The sequence below is a fragment of the Haliaeetus albicilla genome, chromosome 6 (genome assembly GCF_947461875.1).
Source record: "Haliaeetus albicilla chromosome 6, bHalAlb1.1, whole genome shotgun sequence".
Classification (NCBI taxonomy): Eukaryota; Metazoa; Chordata; class Aves; order Accipitriformes; family Accipitridae; genus Haliaeetus; species Haliaeetus albicilla.
In genome coordinates, this window is record NC_091488.1 from 2,178,942 (window position 1) to 2,199,070 (window position 20,129).

General features: G+C 40.7%; 1 protein-coding gene across 2 annotated transcripts in view; it reads left to right on the forward strand.

The window, feature by feature from the left end:
* The window catches only part of MBTPS2 (membrane bound transcription factor peptidase, site 2), a 36,943-nt gene extending 30,262 nt beyond the window's left edge, over positions 1-6,681 (forward strand). The window contains exon 12 of one of the 2 annotated variants that reach the window (XR_011324940.1): positions 1,205-1,268. Coding sequence is in view for 1 of the 2 variants with exons in the window: in XM_069784833.1 (XP_069640934.1) it covers positions 1,205-1,427 (223 nt within the window). In the remaining variant the exon portion in view is untranslated. Of the gene's footprint in view, positions 1-1,204 lie in introns of both variants that reach the window. The other variant, XM_069784833.1, reaches the window with a different exon arrangement.
* Positions 6,682-20,129: the final 13,448 nt, after the last annotated feature.

Sequence of the window (20,129 nt, forward strand, 5' to 3'; positions counted from 1 at the left end):
TTGATTATTGTCCATGTGCCAAGCTCAAAGCGCAGTTTCTCTTGTGCTTAGCAGGATGGTTTTGGTCAGTGCTTTTTTTAACTCTTTCTTGAGGGTGAGTCTCAACAGCTCCAATGAGGAAGTCAAAGTAATCCTGAATTTAGGGCAGGACAAATGAGATGTTACTGCTAGCTTTGGTATGTCAGTTTTATCATTTCTGAGTCATTATACCATTATACTGAACTAAATAACAGGGTATGGTTCTTTTTTTTCCTTTTTTTTTTTTCCCTTCAACAGAAAAGAAAACAGCCTATTCAAAAAGCAGGATGTTAATTCAGTTAAAACATGCTTATTAATGAATGAGGTGATACATATACACATACATAAAGGTTAGTAGGCTTGAATATGGCTAATCTAAGAACCCTTAGCCTTAGAAACGGAAATGTTTATGCGTGGCTATAGAACAAACAAACAGTGTAGTTCAGTGTACCCCATAAAACTAGAGTAAAGATGCTACATAAGCTCCCCTTTTCTGGGAACACACCAAGGTTCACACTGACCCAGCTGCTTTCTGAGTCATATGCCTTCTTGTCCAGCCATTATAGGATGGAGGTAGGCATTACAGTTAGCAAGCCTTTACCAACAATAAAAATGATCTATCCTTGCCTCATTCTCACATGCACATGCATGTACAGAAATCCACTCAAATTTTCTGGCTAACAGGTACGTAGGAGAGAGAAGCCAGATTTCCTATTATATTCTAGCCATTTACTTACTCCAGCAAGGGAGTGTTTTGGAAAATATTCCTAATCGTTATTTCATACTTAGGTCATAGGTCTAGAATACCTTCTTACTTCAGGCATGGTGTCAGAGCTATAATCTTCCTCCAAAACCACACAAAGCAAGGGAGGAAGATGGGCAGTTTTAAGGACAATTTTGCTGTCTCCTTCTTTCATCTGAGTTGTGAAGAGTGCAGGTTGTTTAAGGATCCAAACCTAGTGCTTAAAAGCAAATGAATCTGTACAGGCAGTTCTCTTGAGCTGGTGTATTATGGTGTAAAAATCATTGTACTCCTATAATTTCTGTGAAACAGAATGGCAGCTAAAAAAAATAACCCTCATATGTTTGTCTCTGCATACTAGATATAAAAAATATGTTTTGTTTTAAATATTTTTTTTTACATTTTCTTGGATATTATTCACAAACCTTAACTAATGTCAACCAGGTACCTAATTTCACTGTCAGGAGCACTGGCAGTTATCAATGCTGTACCCTGCTTCGCTTTGGATGGTCAGTGGATATTAAATTCATTCCTGGAAGCCACTCTGAGCTCCCTGATTGTAGAAAAACAAAACAGAGAGCTTGTTGGCTTTTTAATTTTGCTTGCTGGTAGTGCACTTTTGGCTGCCAATGTTGCACTGGGACTTTGGATGGTGACAGCACGATAGAACATTGGATACACTTCCATCAGTTCTCAGAGTACACAGAAAGAACGAATCCATTGCCTTTTAAAACTTGTCCAGTACTGAGACTGAAATAATTCCCTTAAAATGACACTGAAAGAAAAATCACTGGTGGCTGCTGTTTTAATTTAAAACTGTACAACATTGTGCCTGTGGTCATGGGAAATCTAATTGAAGTAGGAACCTTTTTATATAGTCTTTAAGCACTGTACTAATTTTGGAGAAACTGCATTGTAAAGTTTCACAGTAAAAAGCCTAAGACTTCATTAATTTGGCTCTCAACATAAGGGAATTATTTGGCCTCAAACAGTTGTAAAGGGGGAGAAAATAACACTTAGGTTTTATTTTATAATTTGAATAATTGTCAGAAAATATGTGTGGGTTCTGATCGTTTCTCAGTCAGCATAGTCTTGAGTGTCTTGTTTTGTTTTTTTTTTTTTAATCTGGTATTCTACCAGACTGGACTCTTAAGAAGCCCTAACATCTGATCTCAAAATGGTGAAAAGCTAAGTAAATGCTTACCATGTGTTAATGAGCAGAGAGAGGCCATATGGGTTAGTATCTTTCATTTTCAGCTGGCCAAAATGACTGAAAGCATGTTGTCCTCAGGACGTAGATGAGAAGTGCCAATGTCTGGTGAGATGAGGAGTGTGGGAGGATAACAAAGCCCACATGTCTGTGTTTCTTACACATTCAGTTGTATATTACCATACGCAGCTGAAGATTTTTTAAAGGCAATATTTGTCAGCAATAGCTACAAGATAACTGAAATTTAGTTTCTGAGTGCTGAAGTATGCTGTGCCCAATTATTCCTAAGTGATAAATAATGTTTGTGTTGTTTTACTCAGAAAAGAATACTGTGTTATACCTGTTTACAGTTAAAAGTGAAACCTGTTGTTTTTATGGTGTCTGTCTTCCGATGCTACGCATTAATGTGTACAGTAACTCACTGATGGTTTTCTGTCTTTCAAAGGGTCGGTTTCCTTTGCTAGGATTCATTCTGCTCAAAGATAGCTAAGGAAGATGTTTAGCTGAAGCTGGTCTTGAATCAGAATTGTTTAGAGGAAGAACGTGGTTGTGAATTGAACTATTTAAATGTTTGGCTTTGTTTTCTGAGGGGAATACAGACCATATCCTTGTTCTTAAATGAACAGTGGAAGAACAGTCAGTGTTTTGCTGACTGAAGTGTGTCTGACACACTTTGAAGCTCTTTAAGTCTGTAATATTCTGTACCTAATAGGATTATATATGGACTGTCATGTCCTCCAGTGATATATTGCTGTGTTTATATAAATGGGGTTCAGTCAGAGCCTTGCCTCAATACAGGCTGATGTTTTAAAAAAAAAAAAAAAGCTCCAGTTTGGGAGCCTAGATATTTGATATAGGAAAATTTTGAAAAACACCCTGCAACTTCTGGCTGGTACAGTGCTTGTACAGCTCATACAGAGCTGCTGCAGCTCCGAGTTCCTCTACAGAAACGCCCTTTCTACCCAGAACTGAAGTGGAAGCTGAGCTCATGGATGCTGGCCTGCAGGGAGTACTGAAGCATTCGTGACCAGCCAACAGAGATTCTCTTGGCTCTAGCGGTAAAAGCCTGGGTAACTTTAAAACTGGGGTTGAGCCCAACTCCTGGTGCTACTGCATGGATTTGTAGCGATGGTGTTTGCATTCGCCCACTGATGTGTTACTGTATTTTTGCACAGTAGCCTTCACGCTTACTGACGATGTGTTCTTAAGGTGATGCAAGCAGTAATGAGAAAGCACGTCTGTTTATTTGTTGTTGTGTTAGTTTACTTACCTCTCCAGTGCTGTCATGGGCTGGGTGGGTCTCTTGAAGCTCACCTCTTCAGGCAGAAGGTGCCTCTCATTTTCCATCATTTTGACCCAGGCATGTCAGCACAGATCCTGTCTTACTATCTAAAGCAACAACAACAACAATTCACCAATCTATGGTGATTTCAAAAATATTCTGTGAAAAACATTTCAAGTTTGAGACTTTATATATTCATGTTGACTACAAATGCTTAGGACAATCTTTCAGCATAGTACGTACCCCTCCTGGAGATGCAGGCAAGAGATTCAAAAAAACAAAGTTTCTGAATTAGCATACAAAAATTACATCTGCTGTAATGAGGCTGACAGGTTGTTCCTTGTTAGTTAATGTGCTACCAAAACATCATGTTTTATCAAAGGAAACTAAATCCAGTTTATTTTGCTTTACACAATCACTGAAAGCCACAGTTATACTAAGTAGAACTTCAGTCTGTGTTTGACTTCATAATCAAAAAGAGGGTGGAGAAGACATCGGTTATTGTTTTAGCAAAGCAGACACACTAGTACGCTGTAAAGACCCTGGTTCTCTTATATGGGAGAGACAGAAGTGTTTAAAAATAATTCATGGGTCCATTTTTCTGTGTGCTGGCATTCTACTGAATAAGGGTTGATTTAGGTATGTGCAAGTGCTTTGAATCAAGACTTAAAGCAAACCGGGTATGAATGGTGACCCAGCACATCTTAGATTACCTGTGGACAAAGGTAGTAGTTAAGTTGGACCACTCTCTGCAGAAAAGTTGTTAAATGGATCCATTTCATTCTCCTATAATCCTAACATATGGATTACATTCCGATAAGCAAGTGCCACGCATGTAGTTACTGGGAGGGGTTTTGCTGGGGTTTTGCTTGGTTAGTAAGAGAACACAGAAGGACACAGAATGGTTTTTGTGTGTCAGATTTTTACTCTGGAGTATTTGTGATGCTGCTTCTATTTCTGTTTTTGTAAAAATTAAAAGGAAGCCTTTCCTTAAAATGAAATCTTTCCACTTCTCATTCCAATTAGCCCCTCAGAATGTAATGTATTCTTTAATGCAGAATCCATCAATATAATTACAGGGCATATTGACTGGAGTATAAAACAGAACACTCCTAAAGATTGGATGAATACTGCTATTTATGTACATACTATGCATTTTAAATCTGTATCAGATGGAAAAAATAATGTCTAACATTGGGATGTGTTATACATAGCTTTTTACTTGAAAATTGCCAGAAGAATTCTGTAATTATAATCATTGTTCTGATTTGGTTTTTTTATGAGAATTTTTTTTATATCAGCAAAGACTTCCATAGCATGTTCTGATAATGCATGCTGTGACATGAAAATGGCTAACTTCTTAGCAAGTGGGATGTTACACACTCTTTGCTAACCTCGGAAATCAAAACCAGCTTGCTTCTGTACAAGTTAAATGAAAGAGACTTCACTAGAAAATGTATAGACAAACCTGCAGATTAGTCAGCCCAAATTTATGAGCCACAGTGGAAAATCTGTTAACTCATCCTTTTTATTTAGAATGAAACGACCAACTGCATTGACAGTTATTTTTTTCGGTGATGGTGATTCTGCGTTTGTGTATATGTGTGTCTATACATGCATACATACATGTAATAGATACATACACAGCCACTGTCGGTACTGCTGCTTTTTTAGGGATAATTTACAGCAGTCCTCCATACTCTGCAATGTAGGCTTTTTTTTTCTTTTTCCTTCCCTGTATGAATTCCATGGCTTTCTCTGGATTTTAAAATTGCAACTATGTTTTTCTCCTGTAACTGATCAAACTTCTTTATTAACAGAAGACAAGGGATGGCTGTAGTGCAACCACAGCTGCATGAGTTTTGTTCAGCTGATGTTGAAAACTTGTTTCTTGCTTTCTGTGATGCCTCAGCTACAAGCACGGTAAACAGATTTTTCAGGGCAGCTAAAAGAGGCCGGCCTAAGAATCCATCGCTCTCTAAATGCTGCTCTTTGTGCTGTTCTGAATGATAACTGGGATGAGTGAGACTGTGTAGGGTATACTAAAGAAATAATGTTTTCAGGACAGACCTCCCCACGGCAGTGAGGTTGTTTCAGCTTTCTTGAAATAAGGATATATTTTTGTTCAGTTTAGAACATCAACAATCCAAGTTTTTCCAATAGTTTCCTATACATTTTAAACGATGGCAAAGGGTGACCTTTTAGCAAATATTTTTTTAAATAAATTCTGTATGTCTTCTATCCGAAAGGTCTGAATTTGTATCTGGATATCATTTATGACGGATGAAGAAGGGTTGTAAAGGTTTATGTAGCCTAGTCTGTATTTAATTGTTTTAAAAAGATGCGAGTTAAACTCTAGAAATAAATAGTTGTGTATAAAATGCGTATTTTACAAATGTGCATTCAGACCAATTCCCACAACCAGTCTTGCCGCAGCTTTGTTCTTGTGACCTTGTGAGTAAGGAAGCTGAATCTAACTCAGGTAAGATCCAGTATTAGCAGTTATTTTATACCCTCTTTATCCTGAATTTCATGTAACGCTATATAGAGAGTAGTTATTTAATGTGGCTGAGTTATCTGGGGTACATATCCTGTATTAATGCAGCGTTTGGGAAGCCCTGTACTAGGGAGTGCCAGAAAACGGCAGCCCTGTGAGTCGTGTTCCTGGGACTCATCCGCCACGATCATGTGAAGAGCAGATGGCAGCGACGGAGGGCGGTGAAGAACCTCCGTTTATGGCAGCTTTATGAAACCTTCACACTGCTGACCCAGTGTGAAAGGCCGGGAACAAAGAGCAGGATATGACACTGCAATTCCATTCATTCCATTTACATTAGCATGGCACGTGAAAAGAACTTGTAATTAACATTTCAGAGCATGCAGATATGTTTTCCAGCCCTTCACTGAATCATTCAGTGACTGGTGACCAAACTTTTTTTTTTAAACACTTACTTTGTCGTTCCACTGATAAATACGTGCCGAATAAGTGGTATGGGTAGTTGTAGTTTAGTAAAATGGACTTGGATATTTCTCACCTCTAGATGTTCATCTTGGGTTGGTTTTTGCAGCATCGTAGTGTAACTGACCTTCACTTGACACTAGTTTGAAAGTTTGGAGGCTATTTCCAAGCCATGACTGGAGAAGTCTAGTTTCTTCCTTCCCAAGTTGTTTATTAATATTTTAAATTCCTCCCTTCCTTATGTAACTTTGCTTTTAGATTTCATATGCTCAGATGATCTTATCTGAAGCTTGTCAATGGAATATGTATTGTTTTGAAATTCACTCTGGGTTTTTTTTCCTCTACATAGCCTTATTTTTCACACTGACTCACAGCTGTGGAATGTTAGATTTCTAGACCCTTTGTTCCCACTATGCATTGTTCACGATCATGTTTTTTAAAAAAGAAAAACAAAAAAAAAAACCAAGAAAGCTTCATTTTGAAAATGTCAGCTAACAAATATATGGAACGCTTTGAATAATGTATTGTGTTTTTGTTTTGCTTTTTTTCTCTATTTAATCAAGCAAACAATAAGTATTGTTTTCTATGTATGATAAACGTATCCTGCAAATAAATTCATTGTTTGATTGTTAATGTGCTTAAATCTGTTTTAAAAATAAGGTAAGAGCAACATAACTCCTTGTTTGTGGCAATTACCGTATTCTCTCATATATTCTCATACTCTTAATATGCAGTTTTTATTCTCTCTCTGGGTACCAACAAGGTACCACGAGGTTCCACTATCCTTTTCAGCACCTGACCACCTCCTAAAATTAATACTGACTGTCCCTTTACTTTCCCTTATTTACCAGCCTACACAGTAATAGTTTGAGTTATCACAGAAGTACGTCCAGGCGGACACCTACACGTTGTTCTGGAGCGAAGCTAGCTTCATCTTAATGCCACCAAGGTACACAGCGACTGCCTTACGGGAGCAAACGCCTCTCTCTTTTGGCTTCATTCCCGTGTAATTCTTCTCTTACGCAGTTGCAGAATTCCCTTAGCTTGGGTTGTGGTGAAATATTGGACAGAGAATGCCGTAGTCGCGGTAAGAGTAACCACCTCTGGGCGTTAAGGCCAGTCCCTGCATGAAGAACTTAAACCTCAGATCTTCGAACAACGTTAAGGTGACGTTCGGTACCGCAACCTTCGATTTGTCCGTATGGGCCAGCCCAGAGCTGGGCTCGCGTCCCGGCTCCTCCCGGACGAGTTTGCTTCGGTACCCAGACGCTCTCGGGGGCTGCGTCGGCGCGGGGTGACCGGTGGGTTAGTGATCCCTGAGAAGGGAGCTTTATCCCTCGGGTTCTCGAGCAAACTCGTCTGGAGTTAGCCGGGTTGTTTGTACCGAGAACTAAATTGTCCTTTGCTGCTTATTGGACAAGCTGTTACTTTATACGAGCAGAGCTGTTTCAGCAAGTGTCGTGGCTTTGTTCCCAGAGAAGAGATTACCATGAGAAATGGGCAGAAAGCACAGAGGGGACATGTGGGTAGGATTTCCCAGACAGGTCACTGTGCAATTTTCTGAATCCTTGCATGAGGAGATGGCTTTTTTTTTTTTCCCTCTTTTTCTTACCTGTGTTATAGGTAGAGACAATAGTTTATTTTTTCTGAAGCCTTTAAGCTTCTAGGAGGATCCTGAGGCTTCTCAGTTGATTTTGAAAATGTTATCCCTTACTCTGATTAGGTATGTTCTGTAGTCCAGAATAAAATCAGTGATGTCTTTATGTCATCTTGAAGAATGTTGCCTTAATCACTAATACAATTTCAGGATGAGACTTGAAATACTGTATCTATGAGTCTTACTGCTGGTAACTTTATAAAGATGGCTTAATACAATTCTTCCTCTGATCGTACCAGTTTGAATCACCAAGCAGAAGCATTCCTAAACATCTTTAGTAGATCTGTATGCATTGAACTCGCTCACTTCAATCTTTTTTAAGATTTTTATGAGCTTTTGATGTGAACTACCTAATGAGACACAATTTAAGGTTTGCTTCTAACCTTCCAGTGGTAAGCTGGGAGAATCCACAACACTCCTGAGGTCTAAGCAGCAGTCACCCAGACTAACTTTTTTCCCCTTTTTTAACCTCAGACAGATGTGGGTCTGGCGTTTACTTCAATGCTTTTAAGGCTCCAGTGTTGTTGAAATAGAATTGGATGTTCTTACCAATTTTGTATCTTATTCTCTATGTTTCTTGTTCATTCTATGGCTTTTTAGTTCCTTGCAAATATAGTAGTGGCTGAATACTATGTAACCGCTGCTTCTGGCAGTCTTGAAAACACATGGTGGTACATCCTTTTTCGTTTCCCCTGAAAGGAATCTTTCAAACCAAGAAGAAATACTTTTCTTTCTTTCTTTGTCAAATGTCATCCTTTTTACTCGCTATCATATTATAAAGTCTCTGTATCTTTTTCCCTTTCACAGCGCTGTGAGGATCTCTATTAAAATATTACCAGGTACTTTTAAAAACGTACATTCCTCTGCATTTGATTCGGTTACCCGCATAGGCATCTGGTGTGGTCTGAGATATCCTAAGGTGTTCTTGGGTTAATAACCTGACTTGGAACGACGTTTTGAAACTCATCCCTCACGTGTCTCCTTTTGTCTCCTGTTGGTTTAGGTCTTGGGCTTTCCAAGACCTCCGCATGGGGCTGGCAGATGGGGGTGAGACCCTGCGGGAGATCAAAGACATCCTGGACCAGCAGCTGGATCCCGGGGGGTACCTGCGGGCATCCTGTAGCGCGCCAGATGCTTGGATGTGGGCAACAATTCAAGCCAGACTGACTCCTTTTCCTTCCTTGCATTTCTTTTCGACTCGTGAATTAAAGTGGCATATGAGGCTTTCTGAGTGAGTTTTATTTGACATAAAAATACATCTAGGCTTTTCCCTTTGGGCGTAATAGTGCTATACAAAGTTAGTGCTGGCAGAATACATGCGTCCTCCTCCTGCTCTGGACGCAGAAGTGAGTATTGCTGCCTTATCTACAGCAAGAAAAAAGCAGCCTTATTTTATAAGGAAAATACCATCTGTCTCCAGATGTGGAGTGGCGGTAGCAGCAGCGCACAGATTACAGGACGGACGGGCTGAAGAGGCACCAGGTGGAGACAAGGCTGCGTGAGGGGACTTGATCGTCTTGGCCAACTGCCACAATTGTGTACTTGACTCTTTTCCTTGCAGGAGAAAAGATGTGGTGAGACTTACAGTCAGGAATCGGATAAAACCAGGGAAGGGGCATGATAGAGACAGGCGGTTTGATTTGATTCATTTACAGGATCTAAATCAGATAGAGAGCATGTATACTTCATGAGTAGGGATGTAAGTGCTGTTTTGTAACCCCACGATAAGCGTTTTTGCTACTTTTTTTCTTTTCCTTGAAGCATCTAGAGAGCTGACCTGCAAATGAAACTAACAGACTTCCATCGTTGGTAGAAACATCCCACGCGGTCAGATCAGAGCGGCACTAAAAGCCTGTCCTAGTTAGCAGCTCAGGGCTTTCGGAGTCGTGTCCCTCTCCCTGTTTCAGGATTGGGCTTGATCCTACTCTCCGTTAGTCTGGATGCAAAGTCAGAACTTTTCTCCTGTTTCCACATTCCCTCTTCTGCACGAGTTGACCTCACAGATGCAATTATTAAGAAAAAATTAATCAATCCATTTTTCTAATGTTTTGCCCCTTGGCTTTGTTTTCATTCCCGCAGCTATTTGAATAACTAGCAGCAACTAGGCCAAACCACCTGTATCTCTATCATCGCTGCAAAATCAGCAAAGCCAGATTATGAACGTGCATTATAAACCACAAATTCTTGGGTACTTACCACCAGTTACATGAACAAACTTCCCCTCCCACTGCAACTGCTTGCCACTCTTTAGTAGATGATTAAATTTATGCCCTGGAAGTGTTCTGTGAGGTGCTTGCAACGTTCAACATGCTGCAGAGCTGGAGGAAAAAATGGGCAAAACAAAACTTGCATAGTGCTCTTTTTACAACTAGGCAAAATTCACTGTTTCATTTAGTGGACCAGTGCAGATAAGTTATTATTTTGTCATGTTTGAAGGCCCTGGTTATTCTTCCAGCATTTCTTTTCAAAGTTACTCCTGAGGAGAACACTTTGGCAGTTAACCTAACTGGCCTCCGCATACCACTTTAACTGCAATTAAATGGAACTCAACCACAAGTTAAAATATTACTGAAATAGCTGTGAAAACTTTAGCATATTTTCAAGCAGTGTTTTTTCATAAACCTGCAGAAACCTATTGTTCACTTGAGATTTTACCTAACTGGGAACTGCACAATTTTGTTAACCTTTATTTTTTATCTTGACATGAAAATACCAAAAGCAATTCTGGAGAAAACATCTCAGCTTTCACTTAAGGGTTAGTTAGAGGGACTTGCTCTTAGCATGTGCAAATGATGGTGTAAAAATTAAACTGTATCGTTTAACAATGTGATATTGAATGTGATAATCACTCTGTTCTCATATATATGATTCTCCACCTCGTTTCTCATGCTCTATACTAAGTCAAATGCAAGTGCAATGCAGATTATTTGCATGAGCTTTTATAGCTGTACAGTGTACCTGAAGACGTTAAGGTTGCTGCCAAACTGGGAGTCCAGCCTTGGTGAACTTTGCTCATGATAGTAACAAGGAGAAAAAAAAATCGAGGTAGTGAATGTAGCTGATTAAGGAGTCATGAAACCAAACTTGTCATAGTCTGATGTAAAATAGCAAAAAGAATCCAGAAAAAGAATGGTCATGTGGGTTTAAAAAAGAATTAGTTTTAATATTAATTACAAACAAATAAGCAAATAACTTGAAAAAATGCCCCTTAAATGAAGGCACTCTTCTAGATCGAAAGGGTGCTTTGAAATGCAAAACAAACTTCTTTTCTTCTGCCAGGGGTTTGTGTATACACAGAGATGCTAATTTGATAAGCGCTTGGTTAACTTCCGCTGACCTGAACTATCATCAGTTTAGATAAAAATAATGTTTGTTAGCGGCCTTCAAAAGCCGTGAAACATACAGGCTGTAGCCACAGCACGGGAAACCGAAACGGCGTCGTCAGATCCGTAAACGGGAGCTCGCAGTGAGGAAAAGCGGTTCGGCGGCTGTGGGACTGGTACCGGTACCGGGACTGGTACCGGCACCGGCCACGCTGCGCCGTCCGGGTGACCTGTGGCAGTCCCAAGCGGGGACTTGAGCTCTGCAGTCAGGACCTCGCTGACCCTGAGGTCAACAGGCCTCCGGAATTAGCTCGGATTTTGACTCAAAACAGCCCTGAAGTCGCCTTCTGCGCGTCCCCAGCCCTGCCGCGGCAGAAGAGCTGGTGACCCGTGCCGTCCCTCCTGCCCCGGGGGTTCGGTCGAGCGCCGGGTCCCGGCGTGGGAGCTTTAAATCGAGCATCCCAGAAAACGCAGCAGGGGTCACTTCTGCCTTTGAGAATGCCGGGTGCGGGGGTGGGAAACGGTCCGGACACAATCCGGTGGCTGTTTAGTGAACCACGGTCCGGACTGTTCATAAAATACTGCAGGTGAACTCCAGGTCTTGGCCAGGACCTACTTACGGTCTCCAGGACAGAGCCACCGTGTTTCCAGGCATGCTTTAAATTGTGACTTTGGGTTGTTGGGGTTTTTGTGAATCTTTGCTGTATTTGTTCTGGAGCATGAGGAGTTTGGTATCCGGGGCCGTTAGCATCGGGCAGCAGTCTGTGTGGGGAGGCTTCCTCCACAGATGCGTGGCAAACCGTGTCAGAACGAGGTGTTGCCTTGCTGGAGAGGAAGGTTAAAGAGATACTGTCAATTTTAAGCTTTGGGGAAAACCCGACTATTATTTTAAAGAATAAAAGTGCTTTCATATTTGAATAGCTGTTCTGCTTTTCTACAGTATTTGCTGAAATAAATACCTTTTCTGTGTTTAAAAACCCATAACTCTCACTTTCTTCGCAGCCTAGGAAGCGTACGGCTTTGGCCATGGAAGCTTGGGAACAAAGGAGCTTTGAAATGGGCTGTCCTCTCCTCTTCAGCTGCTCCAAATGTTTGTCCTTGGTGTATCATTGAGAAGAAACTGTGGCAAGCTTGCTGCTGATAAAAGCTCGCTGTTCTCCAGCTGTAAGGAAAGTCATCTGCCTTAAGAGCAGCTTAAATGATTAGCCAGTCAGGCATCTGAAATCAGAAGTTTCTCCTGCTGCATCCCAGGTTTTGGAATGCTGTCCTGTGAAATCTAACACTGCAGCAAGGCAATTAGACCTGACACCAGAAAATTGCAGGTCCACATTAAATGGAGTCCATGAAGTAAGCCCTGAGTATGATATTCATATGAAAACAGAGCCAAACTATGCATAAGACTGTTATCAATCTGAAAATATAAAGGACTCCTCTCTTCCATCCGTATTCACCCCAGACATGATCTGGCTACACTGGTGTTACTGGGAAACATCCTGCCCCGTATGGTCAGAACATCAAGTATTCAAGTCATAGTAGAATAAGGTGGCATAGCGTAAAGAGGAGTGACAGAACTGGACCTGCCGAGGTGGGAACACAGTTTCCTCGCCCCAGTTTCTTCAGTCTATAGAACGAAGCAAGGGGTTTCCCTTGTCACAGCTGATGCCTTTTGCAAAGCTCCTTACTTGCGTAGCGTAAGACGTAGCCCTATTCTTCTCAGCACATCTTGTAAAAGTTATTTTTGTCTTGAAGCGCAAGGATGTAGCAATCAAATGGAGTTTGGAAGTTTTCTCTGCTTTGGACTGTAACAAGCTTTCAAGGCTGCTGGTCGATTGAACGGGGTGCTGCTGTGAGGGGAGGAATTCAGGGATTCAACCCCACCTAGCTTGAGTCAGTCGCTTTAGGCATTTGGATAGTCATCTTTTCCTCTCTCTGCAGTCCATGAAGAAAGAGATACCACCACAGATAGCCTTCGGAGGAGCCATCACGCTGTGGGGCTGCTTCTCACCCAACACACTGCAGACACAGCCTCGGTACAGCCTGCTCCAGCCACGCTGGAGAATGAATACTTTCATAAATAGGGTTGCTCAGAGCACCCAGACAGGCAGTATATAGTCTAACGGGATAAAACAGTACCCCACAAAACCCGCAGAAGTAACTTGAAACCGAGTATGACAACTGCCTTATTTCGTCTGTCTTTCTTTGGTCCATAGCACATTAATGAATAAAAAGCTTTTCATGAATAAACATTGGTTTGTGGTGAATTACCTCACTCAAGAGGTCTTTATTCATGCACACCGCAGTCCTCTAAAGAATGCTTTAGAACAGGTTCTAAAAATCATAAGCATTGGTCTGAAACATTCCAAATTTTAAAATACTTTGGTCTAGTAACAGAATATCACTTCTTATATATGCATGTGTCATTGAGATCACTGAAAGACAGTGATGAACAACTTGTGATTGCTAGGTACCTGGCGTTATCACTCTCTTCTTATTTTTAAAGCAGAAATTAGAATAAAATGAGTCAGAAAAGTAGACAATAATGCTTAAAACATTGACGATGAAGATAGTGGTTTAGAAATCAACCTTGCTAGGATAGGCTTAGAGATCAGCCAAATGTATGCTTAAAGACAGGGATTCCCAGTTAGATGTGTGGCCTCAGACAGCCCCTTCCCACCTTCCAGACTGGCCATCTCTGCTGTAGTTGTCAATAATTACGTTTTTACCTACAGAGTTGTTCACTAGCTACCTCTCTGTCTTTCTGCCAAGATCAAGACTGAAGACTGGAAAGCCAGTCAGAAATACACCTGCCCTGTCAGCGCCCATTACCACCTCCAGGACCAGTCTGACACTGAATTCACAACCTGTATTTCTTCTACCTCCTGCCTTTCCCAGCACCTCTCCCACCTCCCCATCTTGACTTCACCTTCTCCCTAACAAATCCGGAACCACTTTGCAGAGTTACCAGTATCTGCCTGCCTTTGTTTTGTCAGTAAAAACATGGTTTTTAAATGAAAAAGTGAGAATTTCTCAGCAAGCCTTTCCTCTGCAGTCAGGAGGAAGGAAAGGAGGAGGAAGGCATCTGTGTGTTTTACTCCTGATCTAGCTGAGGACTTAATTAGCAGATATCTTTGTCAACCTTTCTGTTCTTTATGTCTCTCTAAAGGAAATGACTGCGGTGATACGATTGGGAAGGACTGTTTGTAGAATTATGACTCCCTACGTAATTAGGTTCAGTTTGCCAGCTGTGGCATCTGTTTGAAGGGCTGCACTTCTGGCCGGGGATTATTAGCAGCTTATATATACCGGGTTATATACTTTCATCCACTGCTTAATGCTTTATCTCCCTTGAGGGCATTGGAGATGTTAGGGTAAAACCTGGATTCGCATCGAAGGGTAATTTGCTTTAGGAAGAAAGAGGGGTTTACAGTGAATAAGCATTACATGCATCATACAAAGACGTGGCCAAGATTCTGGAAAGTGACTGCTGAATCTGGGTATGTTTTTAAGATTCCCGTTCTAAAGGATTTACTTTTCCAATGCAACAGAGCAGAAAATCAAGTCCTTTAAAAAAAGCCAACTTGCACACCAGAAACATTACTTACTACACATTAATGTTTGTTTTTATATCTGTGAGGGTTTGTGATTTACTTCTCAGAGAAAGAAAAAAAGAAAAAAAGGTTGGAAAAAACTGGAGACAGTTGCCAGTAAGGACACTGACCATATTGTTACGTACAATCCCACTGGTTTCCTGGACAGCTGAAATAATAGCAGCCTGTTTCACTGCCCTTGAACCAGTTTCTACTGGTTGATTGCATTTCACAGTGAAGTCTGCAACACAACTGCCACCAAAATCGGCAGCACCTTAATTGTGAGACCGAGTAGCTACGGAGAAAATCTCCACATCTGCCCAGGCTTGGTTCAGCTTCTAGGAGAACCAGGGAGATGAGGGTCCAAGTCGCAGAATATTTCCACCATTAACAAATCGGACGCAGTTTTACAAGGTCTGAATTAAACTCCCAGCTCAGCCACTGTGAAACTGGAGTGATAACATTTTGATGTTTTGCTGATCCCTTCTATTTTTCAGTATTTGGATCATAAATTCTCTGTGTGGAAACTCCCTTTTCTGAGTGCAGTGTGTGAAGATGTAACTCAGTTTGGAGGGGGGGGCTCCAGGTATTGGTGCAAAGATGGTTTCAGAATAGCGTGCACTGGAAAGACTGGCTTCCAGAGAAGAGGTACTAGCTATTAAACATGATCTCTGTCGCACAGTCCAGACCCAAACAGCAGTACGCATTTTGAAAATTAATTCAGTCAAGAAGTCAGCAACAGATGAAGGCAGAGCAAGAAAAAGAGGTTGTAAACAGCAGAGAAATCAGAAACTGACGGAATGAACGTCCTACAAAGGACTCACAGCAGGAGGGGATGCAAATGACTAGTATCAAACAGAATGAAGTATGGCTTAGGAGTAGAAGAGGAAAGGAAGGAAGAAAGGTCTGAGAACAAACAGTGCTTTATTCAGAACAGGTTCGGCAAGTGATGGTGCAGTTTGAATGGGAAGACAGAGAAATCTCCACTGATTTCTAAATAACAGATAAAGATGCCAAGATGAATGAAAGATAATAAGGTGAATTAGGTATCAAAGAGCTATAGACAGAAGCAGGCCTGGAGTAGCACGGGGCAAATGAAAAACCAAGCTGACAGAGGGGAAAAAATCAGGAGAGCATTAAAGGAGGAGGCCTCCGGTCAGCAAAGATGTTAAGTGATGATCACACAAAAGAAGGAAGAGAGAATGGAACTGAGAAGTTGGGATGCTCAGAGGGGGAATGGGAGAGATGACTGGGGCTTGAAACTGAAAAGGGATGTAAGGATTAAGGAAAGGTCATACACATAGCCATTGCTTCTCCTTCATTTAGAGGAACCCCACCTTTTTTGCCTTTTTATCTCCCTGTCTTGTTAGTTAGACAGCACTCTTGTATTTACACCACAGTTGCATTACTTGTTCTTAACATTTGTTATTTCAAGCAGCTTGCAGTATGACCTTAGGGGAGGTTTAAGGTTTTATAGCAACCTTTTACCTACCCACCACCTCTTCTCAAGCAACTTCCAGTTCATTCCTGCCATGACTGAAATGCTGCATGATAGCATCTTCGCGAAGCCTACAGAAGCAGCGTGGGGCCAAAAGCATCTTATTGCTTTTCAGCTTGCGTTTTCTTAAAGTCAGTTTAATCCCACGTATTTAATGCTGTAAGCAAGCAATTTCAGAAAATTAAATAGGAATTTCCCTATGTGTTTATGACATAGCAGTGATGATAGATTTTTGTTTGTAGTTAAATATTTCCCTGCAGTGTTTACCACTTAAACATTCAAGGCACACAGAGAAAGTGATTGTGGGCTTGACTGAAAGCCAGCTGAAGAGATAAAATTTCATTGACTCAGCTGGGTTTTAGAATTGATAAAACTAGTCCAGAGACTGATTTGCAAATAAATGTGCGCATTTCACTAATACGTCGGAAGTGGGAACTCTTGCTTTTATGAATGGGAACATTTACAAGACATTTAACTCCCAAACAGTTTATAAACAGAGCTCTGAACGGTTGTGCTCTACAGAAGGATTTTCTGTAAATATGTTACTTGGGGTCACCACTCAGACAGAGTGCATATAATGCAGGCAACGAAATATGCCATGCATGTCATACGAATAGGACTAGTCTGCCAATAACACATGCACTATCCCTTCAAGTGAGGCTCCATGAATTATGACAAAGGTAGAAGTGAGGCTCACTAACAGAAGTATGCCTAAAGGTAATGCTACTGACAACATACAATTTGACTAGAAATATTACCTACAAGCAGAAAACTATGGTCTCTTTCCCAACAAAAAGCACCATTTTTGTTTTGAGCAAAACATATGCAAAAAAAAAAAATTAATGTATATTTAGCTTGGTATTATCCATGAATGAGAAAGAAAAATAATAGGAAAATAAAACTCATTGAAAGGAACGCCAATTTGTTGCCAAGTTGTCAGCTGTCTAAACGGTCCTATATGTGTAGTAATAATAGACTTGCTCTTTTTCTCAAGAAATTTAATAAACTTTTAAAAGAGTCCCTTAGGTTTGCCCTGCAAAATCATAATCGTGTGTTCCTATAACTGGAAGGAGGGACCCAACAGTAGGAAAGGAGCACATTTTCAGGGAAGCTGAGTACTTGGAGAGTAAGGTGCTTACTAGTGCTTCCTCCGACCACCTCGCCTTCCTCCCGCAACTCCATCGCGGCTGCTCCCAGCGCGATCCAAGGCAGCTTGTTTCAATACCAGCAGAAAGCGCTGCCGAAAATGACGTTTTTCTGCAGCTCAGATAGGCGTGAGGCGCTCCGACATCATCACTGGTGTCTGGTTTAGGACAGGGTAAGCTTTTATCTCTCAGGGCCAGGTCTTTTCAGCCAGCTGAATAGTTTCGACGCCGGACAGCGTGTGGGAAAGCGGAGCTGTGCGCTGCTTCTGCACTCCTACAGTGCTGGAGCCAGCGAAGGCTCCGTGGTCAGTCCGGCTGCACGTAACTGCCCATAACACAAAGGACAATCGGCGTCATCTGCCAGGAAAGCCCCGGGCTCCTTGCGTCAGCGGCTCTCAGTGGAATAGCGTAACCATGTCAGAGTGTAACAAAATCTGCGGAAAAGATTTCTGAAAGAATGGAGTCAGGCAACGGCACAATTTTGTTCCAAAAAGTCTGCATGACATATTGGCTAAGGTGAAGTTTTACGGCTTTCTTTGACATAGTCAAAAGTGGCTGTCACGCAGAAAATGTATCTTGTCTTTTCCTGAACCATTTTTATTGAAAAAAATCTGTTATTCGTCATACGTTGGTCAAAAACATGAATTAGTATGCTTTCACACTAGCTCTCGCACACTTCCTAAGCAAACAGTAGAAGTTACAGGCTGGCAGTTCAGTATTGTTTATTGCTACATGGGGCTGTGTCAGTTTGAGAATGTGATGAAGAGAAATACAACAGTGTATACTTTAAAAGAGGAATCAAGATGAAAATATAATCCAGAAGTTTCATTTCAGCATTCGCAAATGTCTTTTTGAGTCAATGTCTTTCGGCATTGGCAAGGCACCAACTTTTTGGCACAACGAGACACAGTATTGTAGGCTATGAGAGATGCAGGCCTTGAAAACAGAGCAAAACAGAAAAAGAAGGAAGAAGCGAGCGCTCAGAACAGAGCAGCCTGTTGCTTGAATTCCTCAGAGTACAAACTCGATGCCACCATATCACTGCCTAGATCAGAAGAGAAACCTAACCGTGATTTCTAATACCCCGCAGGTATGACAACACATTCTTTTCTTCTTACAGCTGAACCCCTGCATAGTAGCGATTCCAACAAAACACTGAAAGCATAGGAGCCAGACCAACCTAAATTACCCACCATTCGCTTTAGGTCATAAAAGCAACCTTTCTATCAACATTTAATTGAAAAATTAAAATATTCCCACACCAGAAATTCTAAGGAGACTACCTATTTGTGGACATTTTTAATCTTGCATGTCATGCTTGTAAAGTTGGGATTGGGGAATTATAGGAAATAAAATAGCTACTTGCTCTTTTTAGGTTTCATACACTCACAAAAGTAAGGCTCTGAATTAATAAACTTTAAAAAAGAAAATACAATTGCATGTTATTGCATAAGATACTTGAGGTCCTTAAATTACAGAACCCCGTATGAAGAACCTTCCTTGAAGTAGCCGAGCAATCTTACACCTTTGTTTATCGAAGCAACTGGTGTCTTCATTGCCTATGCTTTGACATAACTCTCATCAAGGGAGTTTTTTTTCTTCTAATTGTGTCCGGAGAGAGGAAATGGGTGATGTTTTGATTTTTGTATAAGAAATTCTTTTGCTCTGTCTCTTTCTGGAAGTCTGTGTTTCTCTCACCATTTTCAGCCTGTAAGTAAAAATAGAAATGGTACTCAAAAGTCTTGCCTTTGAAAAATATACTCAGGTGTTACCAGTACACTGTAGCTGCAGTTTCTATCGGAAATCCCTTTATTTGAAAGTCTTGCCTCTCAAGAGTCTCACCTCTCACCTCTTTGAAGAAACACTTTCAGAATTCTGATGCTGGGAAGAAAAAAAAGAAAAGTTGCATTTGAACTCCACATATGGTAAGTATTCCTATCTATCTGATTAATTTTCTGATTTTCTTGTATTCTAGGTTAATGTTGCTGGCACTACTAGTCATTCTATAAGTGTTGCAGCCAAAACCTCTAAGCAAACTACTTGTTATCTTTTGAACAACTGCTCAGTCATTAACAATAGCTACACGTATCATTTTGTGTTCATCAGAAGATCTTTCAGTTCAAAATTAACTATCAGAGTAATGAAGAAAAGCTAAAAAAAAAAAATAAAAATTTCTTAACCTAATAATTTCTTAACCTAATGGTTAAATAACTGGAGAATATAATAAAGACTGTCTGAGGAATTGTTCAGATAATGTAAGGCAAGCAATTAAGAAGCATAATGGAAAATTTATGTAGAATATCAAATACATTGTTCACAAGAGAAATTTACAGTTAGCTGTTGAATTTGTATTTTTAAAAATGTCATAGCTGAAACAGTTTCTGTCCTCATGGGTTTACAAACTAATAGAGAAAGAAAGTACTGTTACCACCGCTTTTCCAATAGGTTCTAATTTATCCAGGGTGGAATAATCAGTAGCAGCTGAAGAATTAAAACACTGATCTCCTGACTCCCGATCTACTGCTCTAATTAGAAGACATTCCTTTCTCTTAAAGTATCAACTGAGACATTTTAGTAAAGGCTGAGCTGGCACCAGTGAGGACCAAACTCCACAATCAAGTATATGATATTTGATAAACTTCTGGGTTGCAAGGACACATAAGTTTTCTGATATTTATGACAACAGGCTGGTTTAGGCTGAAAATTTT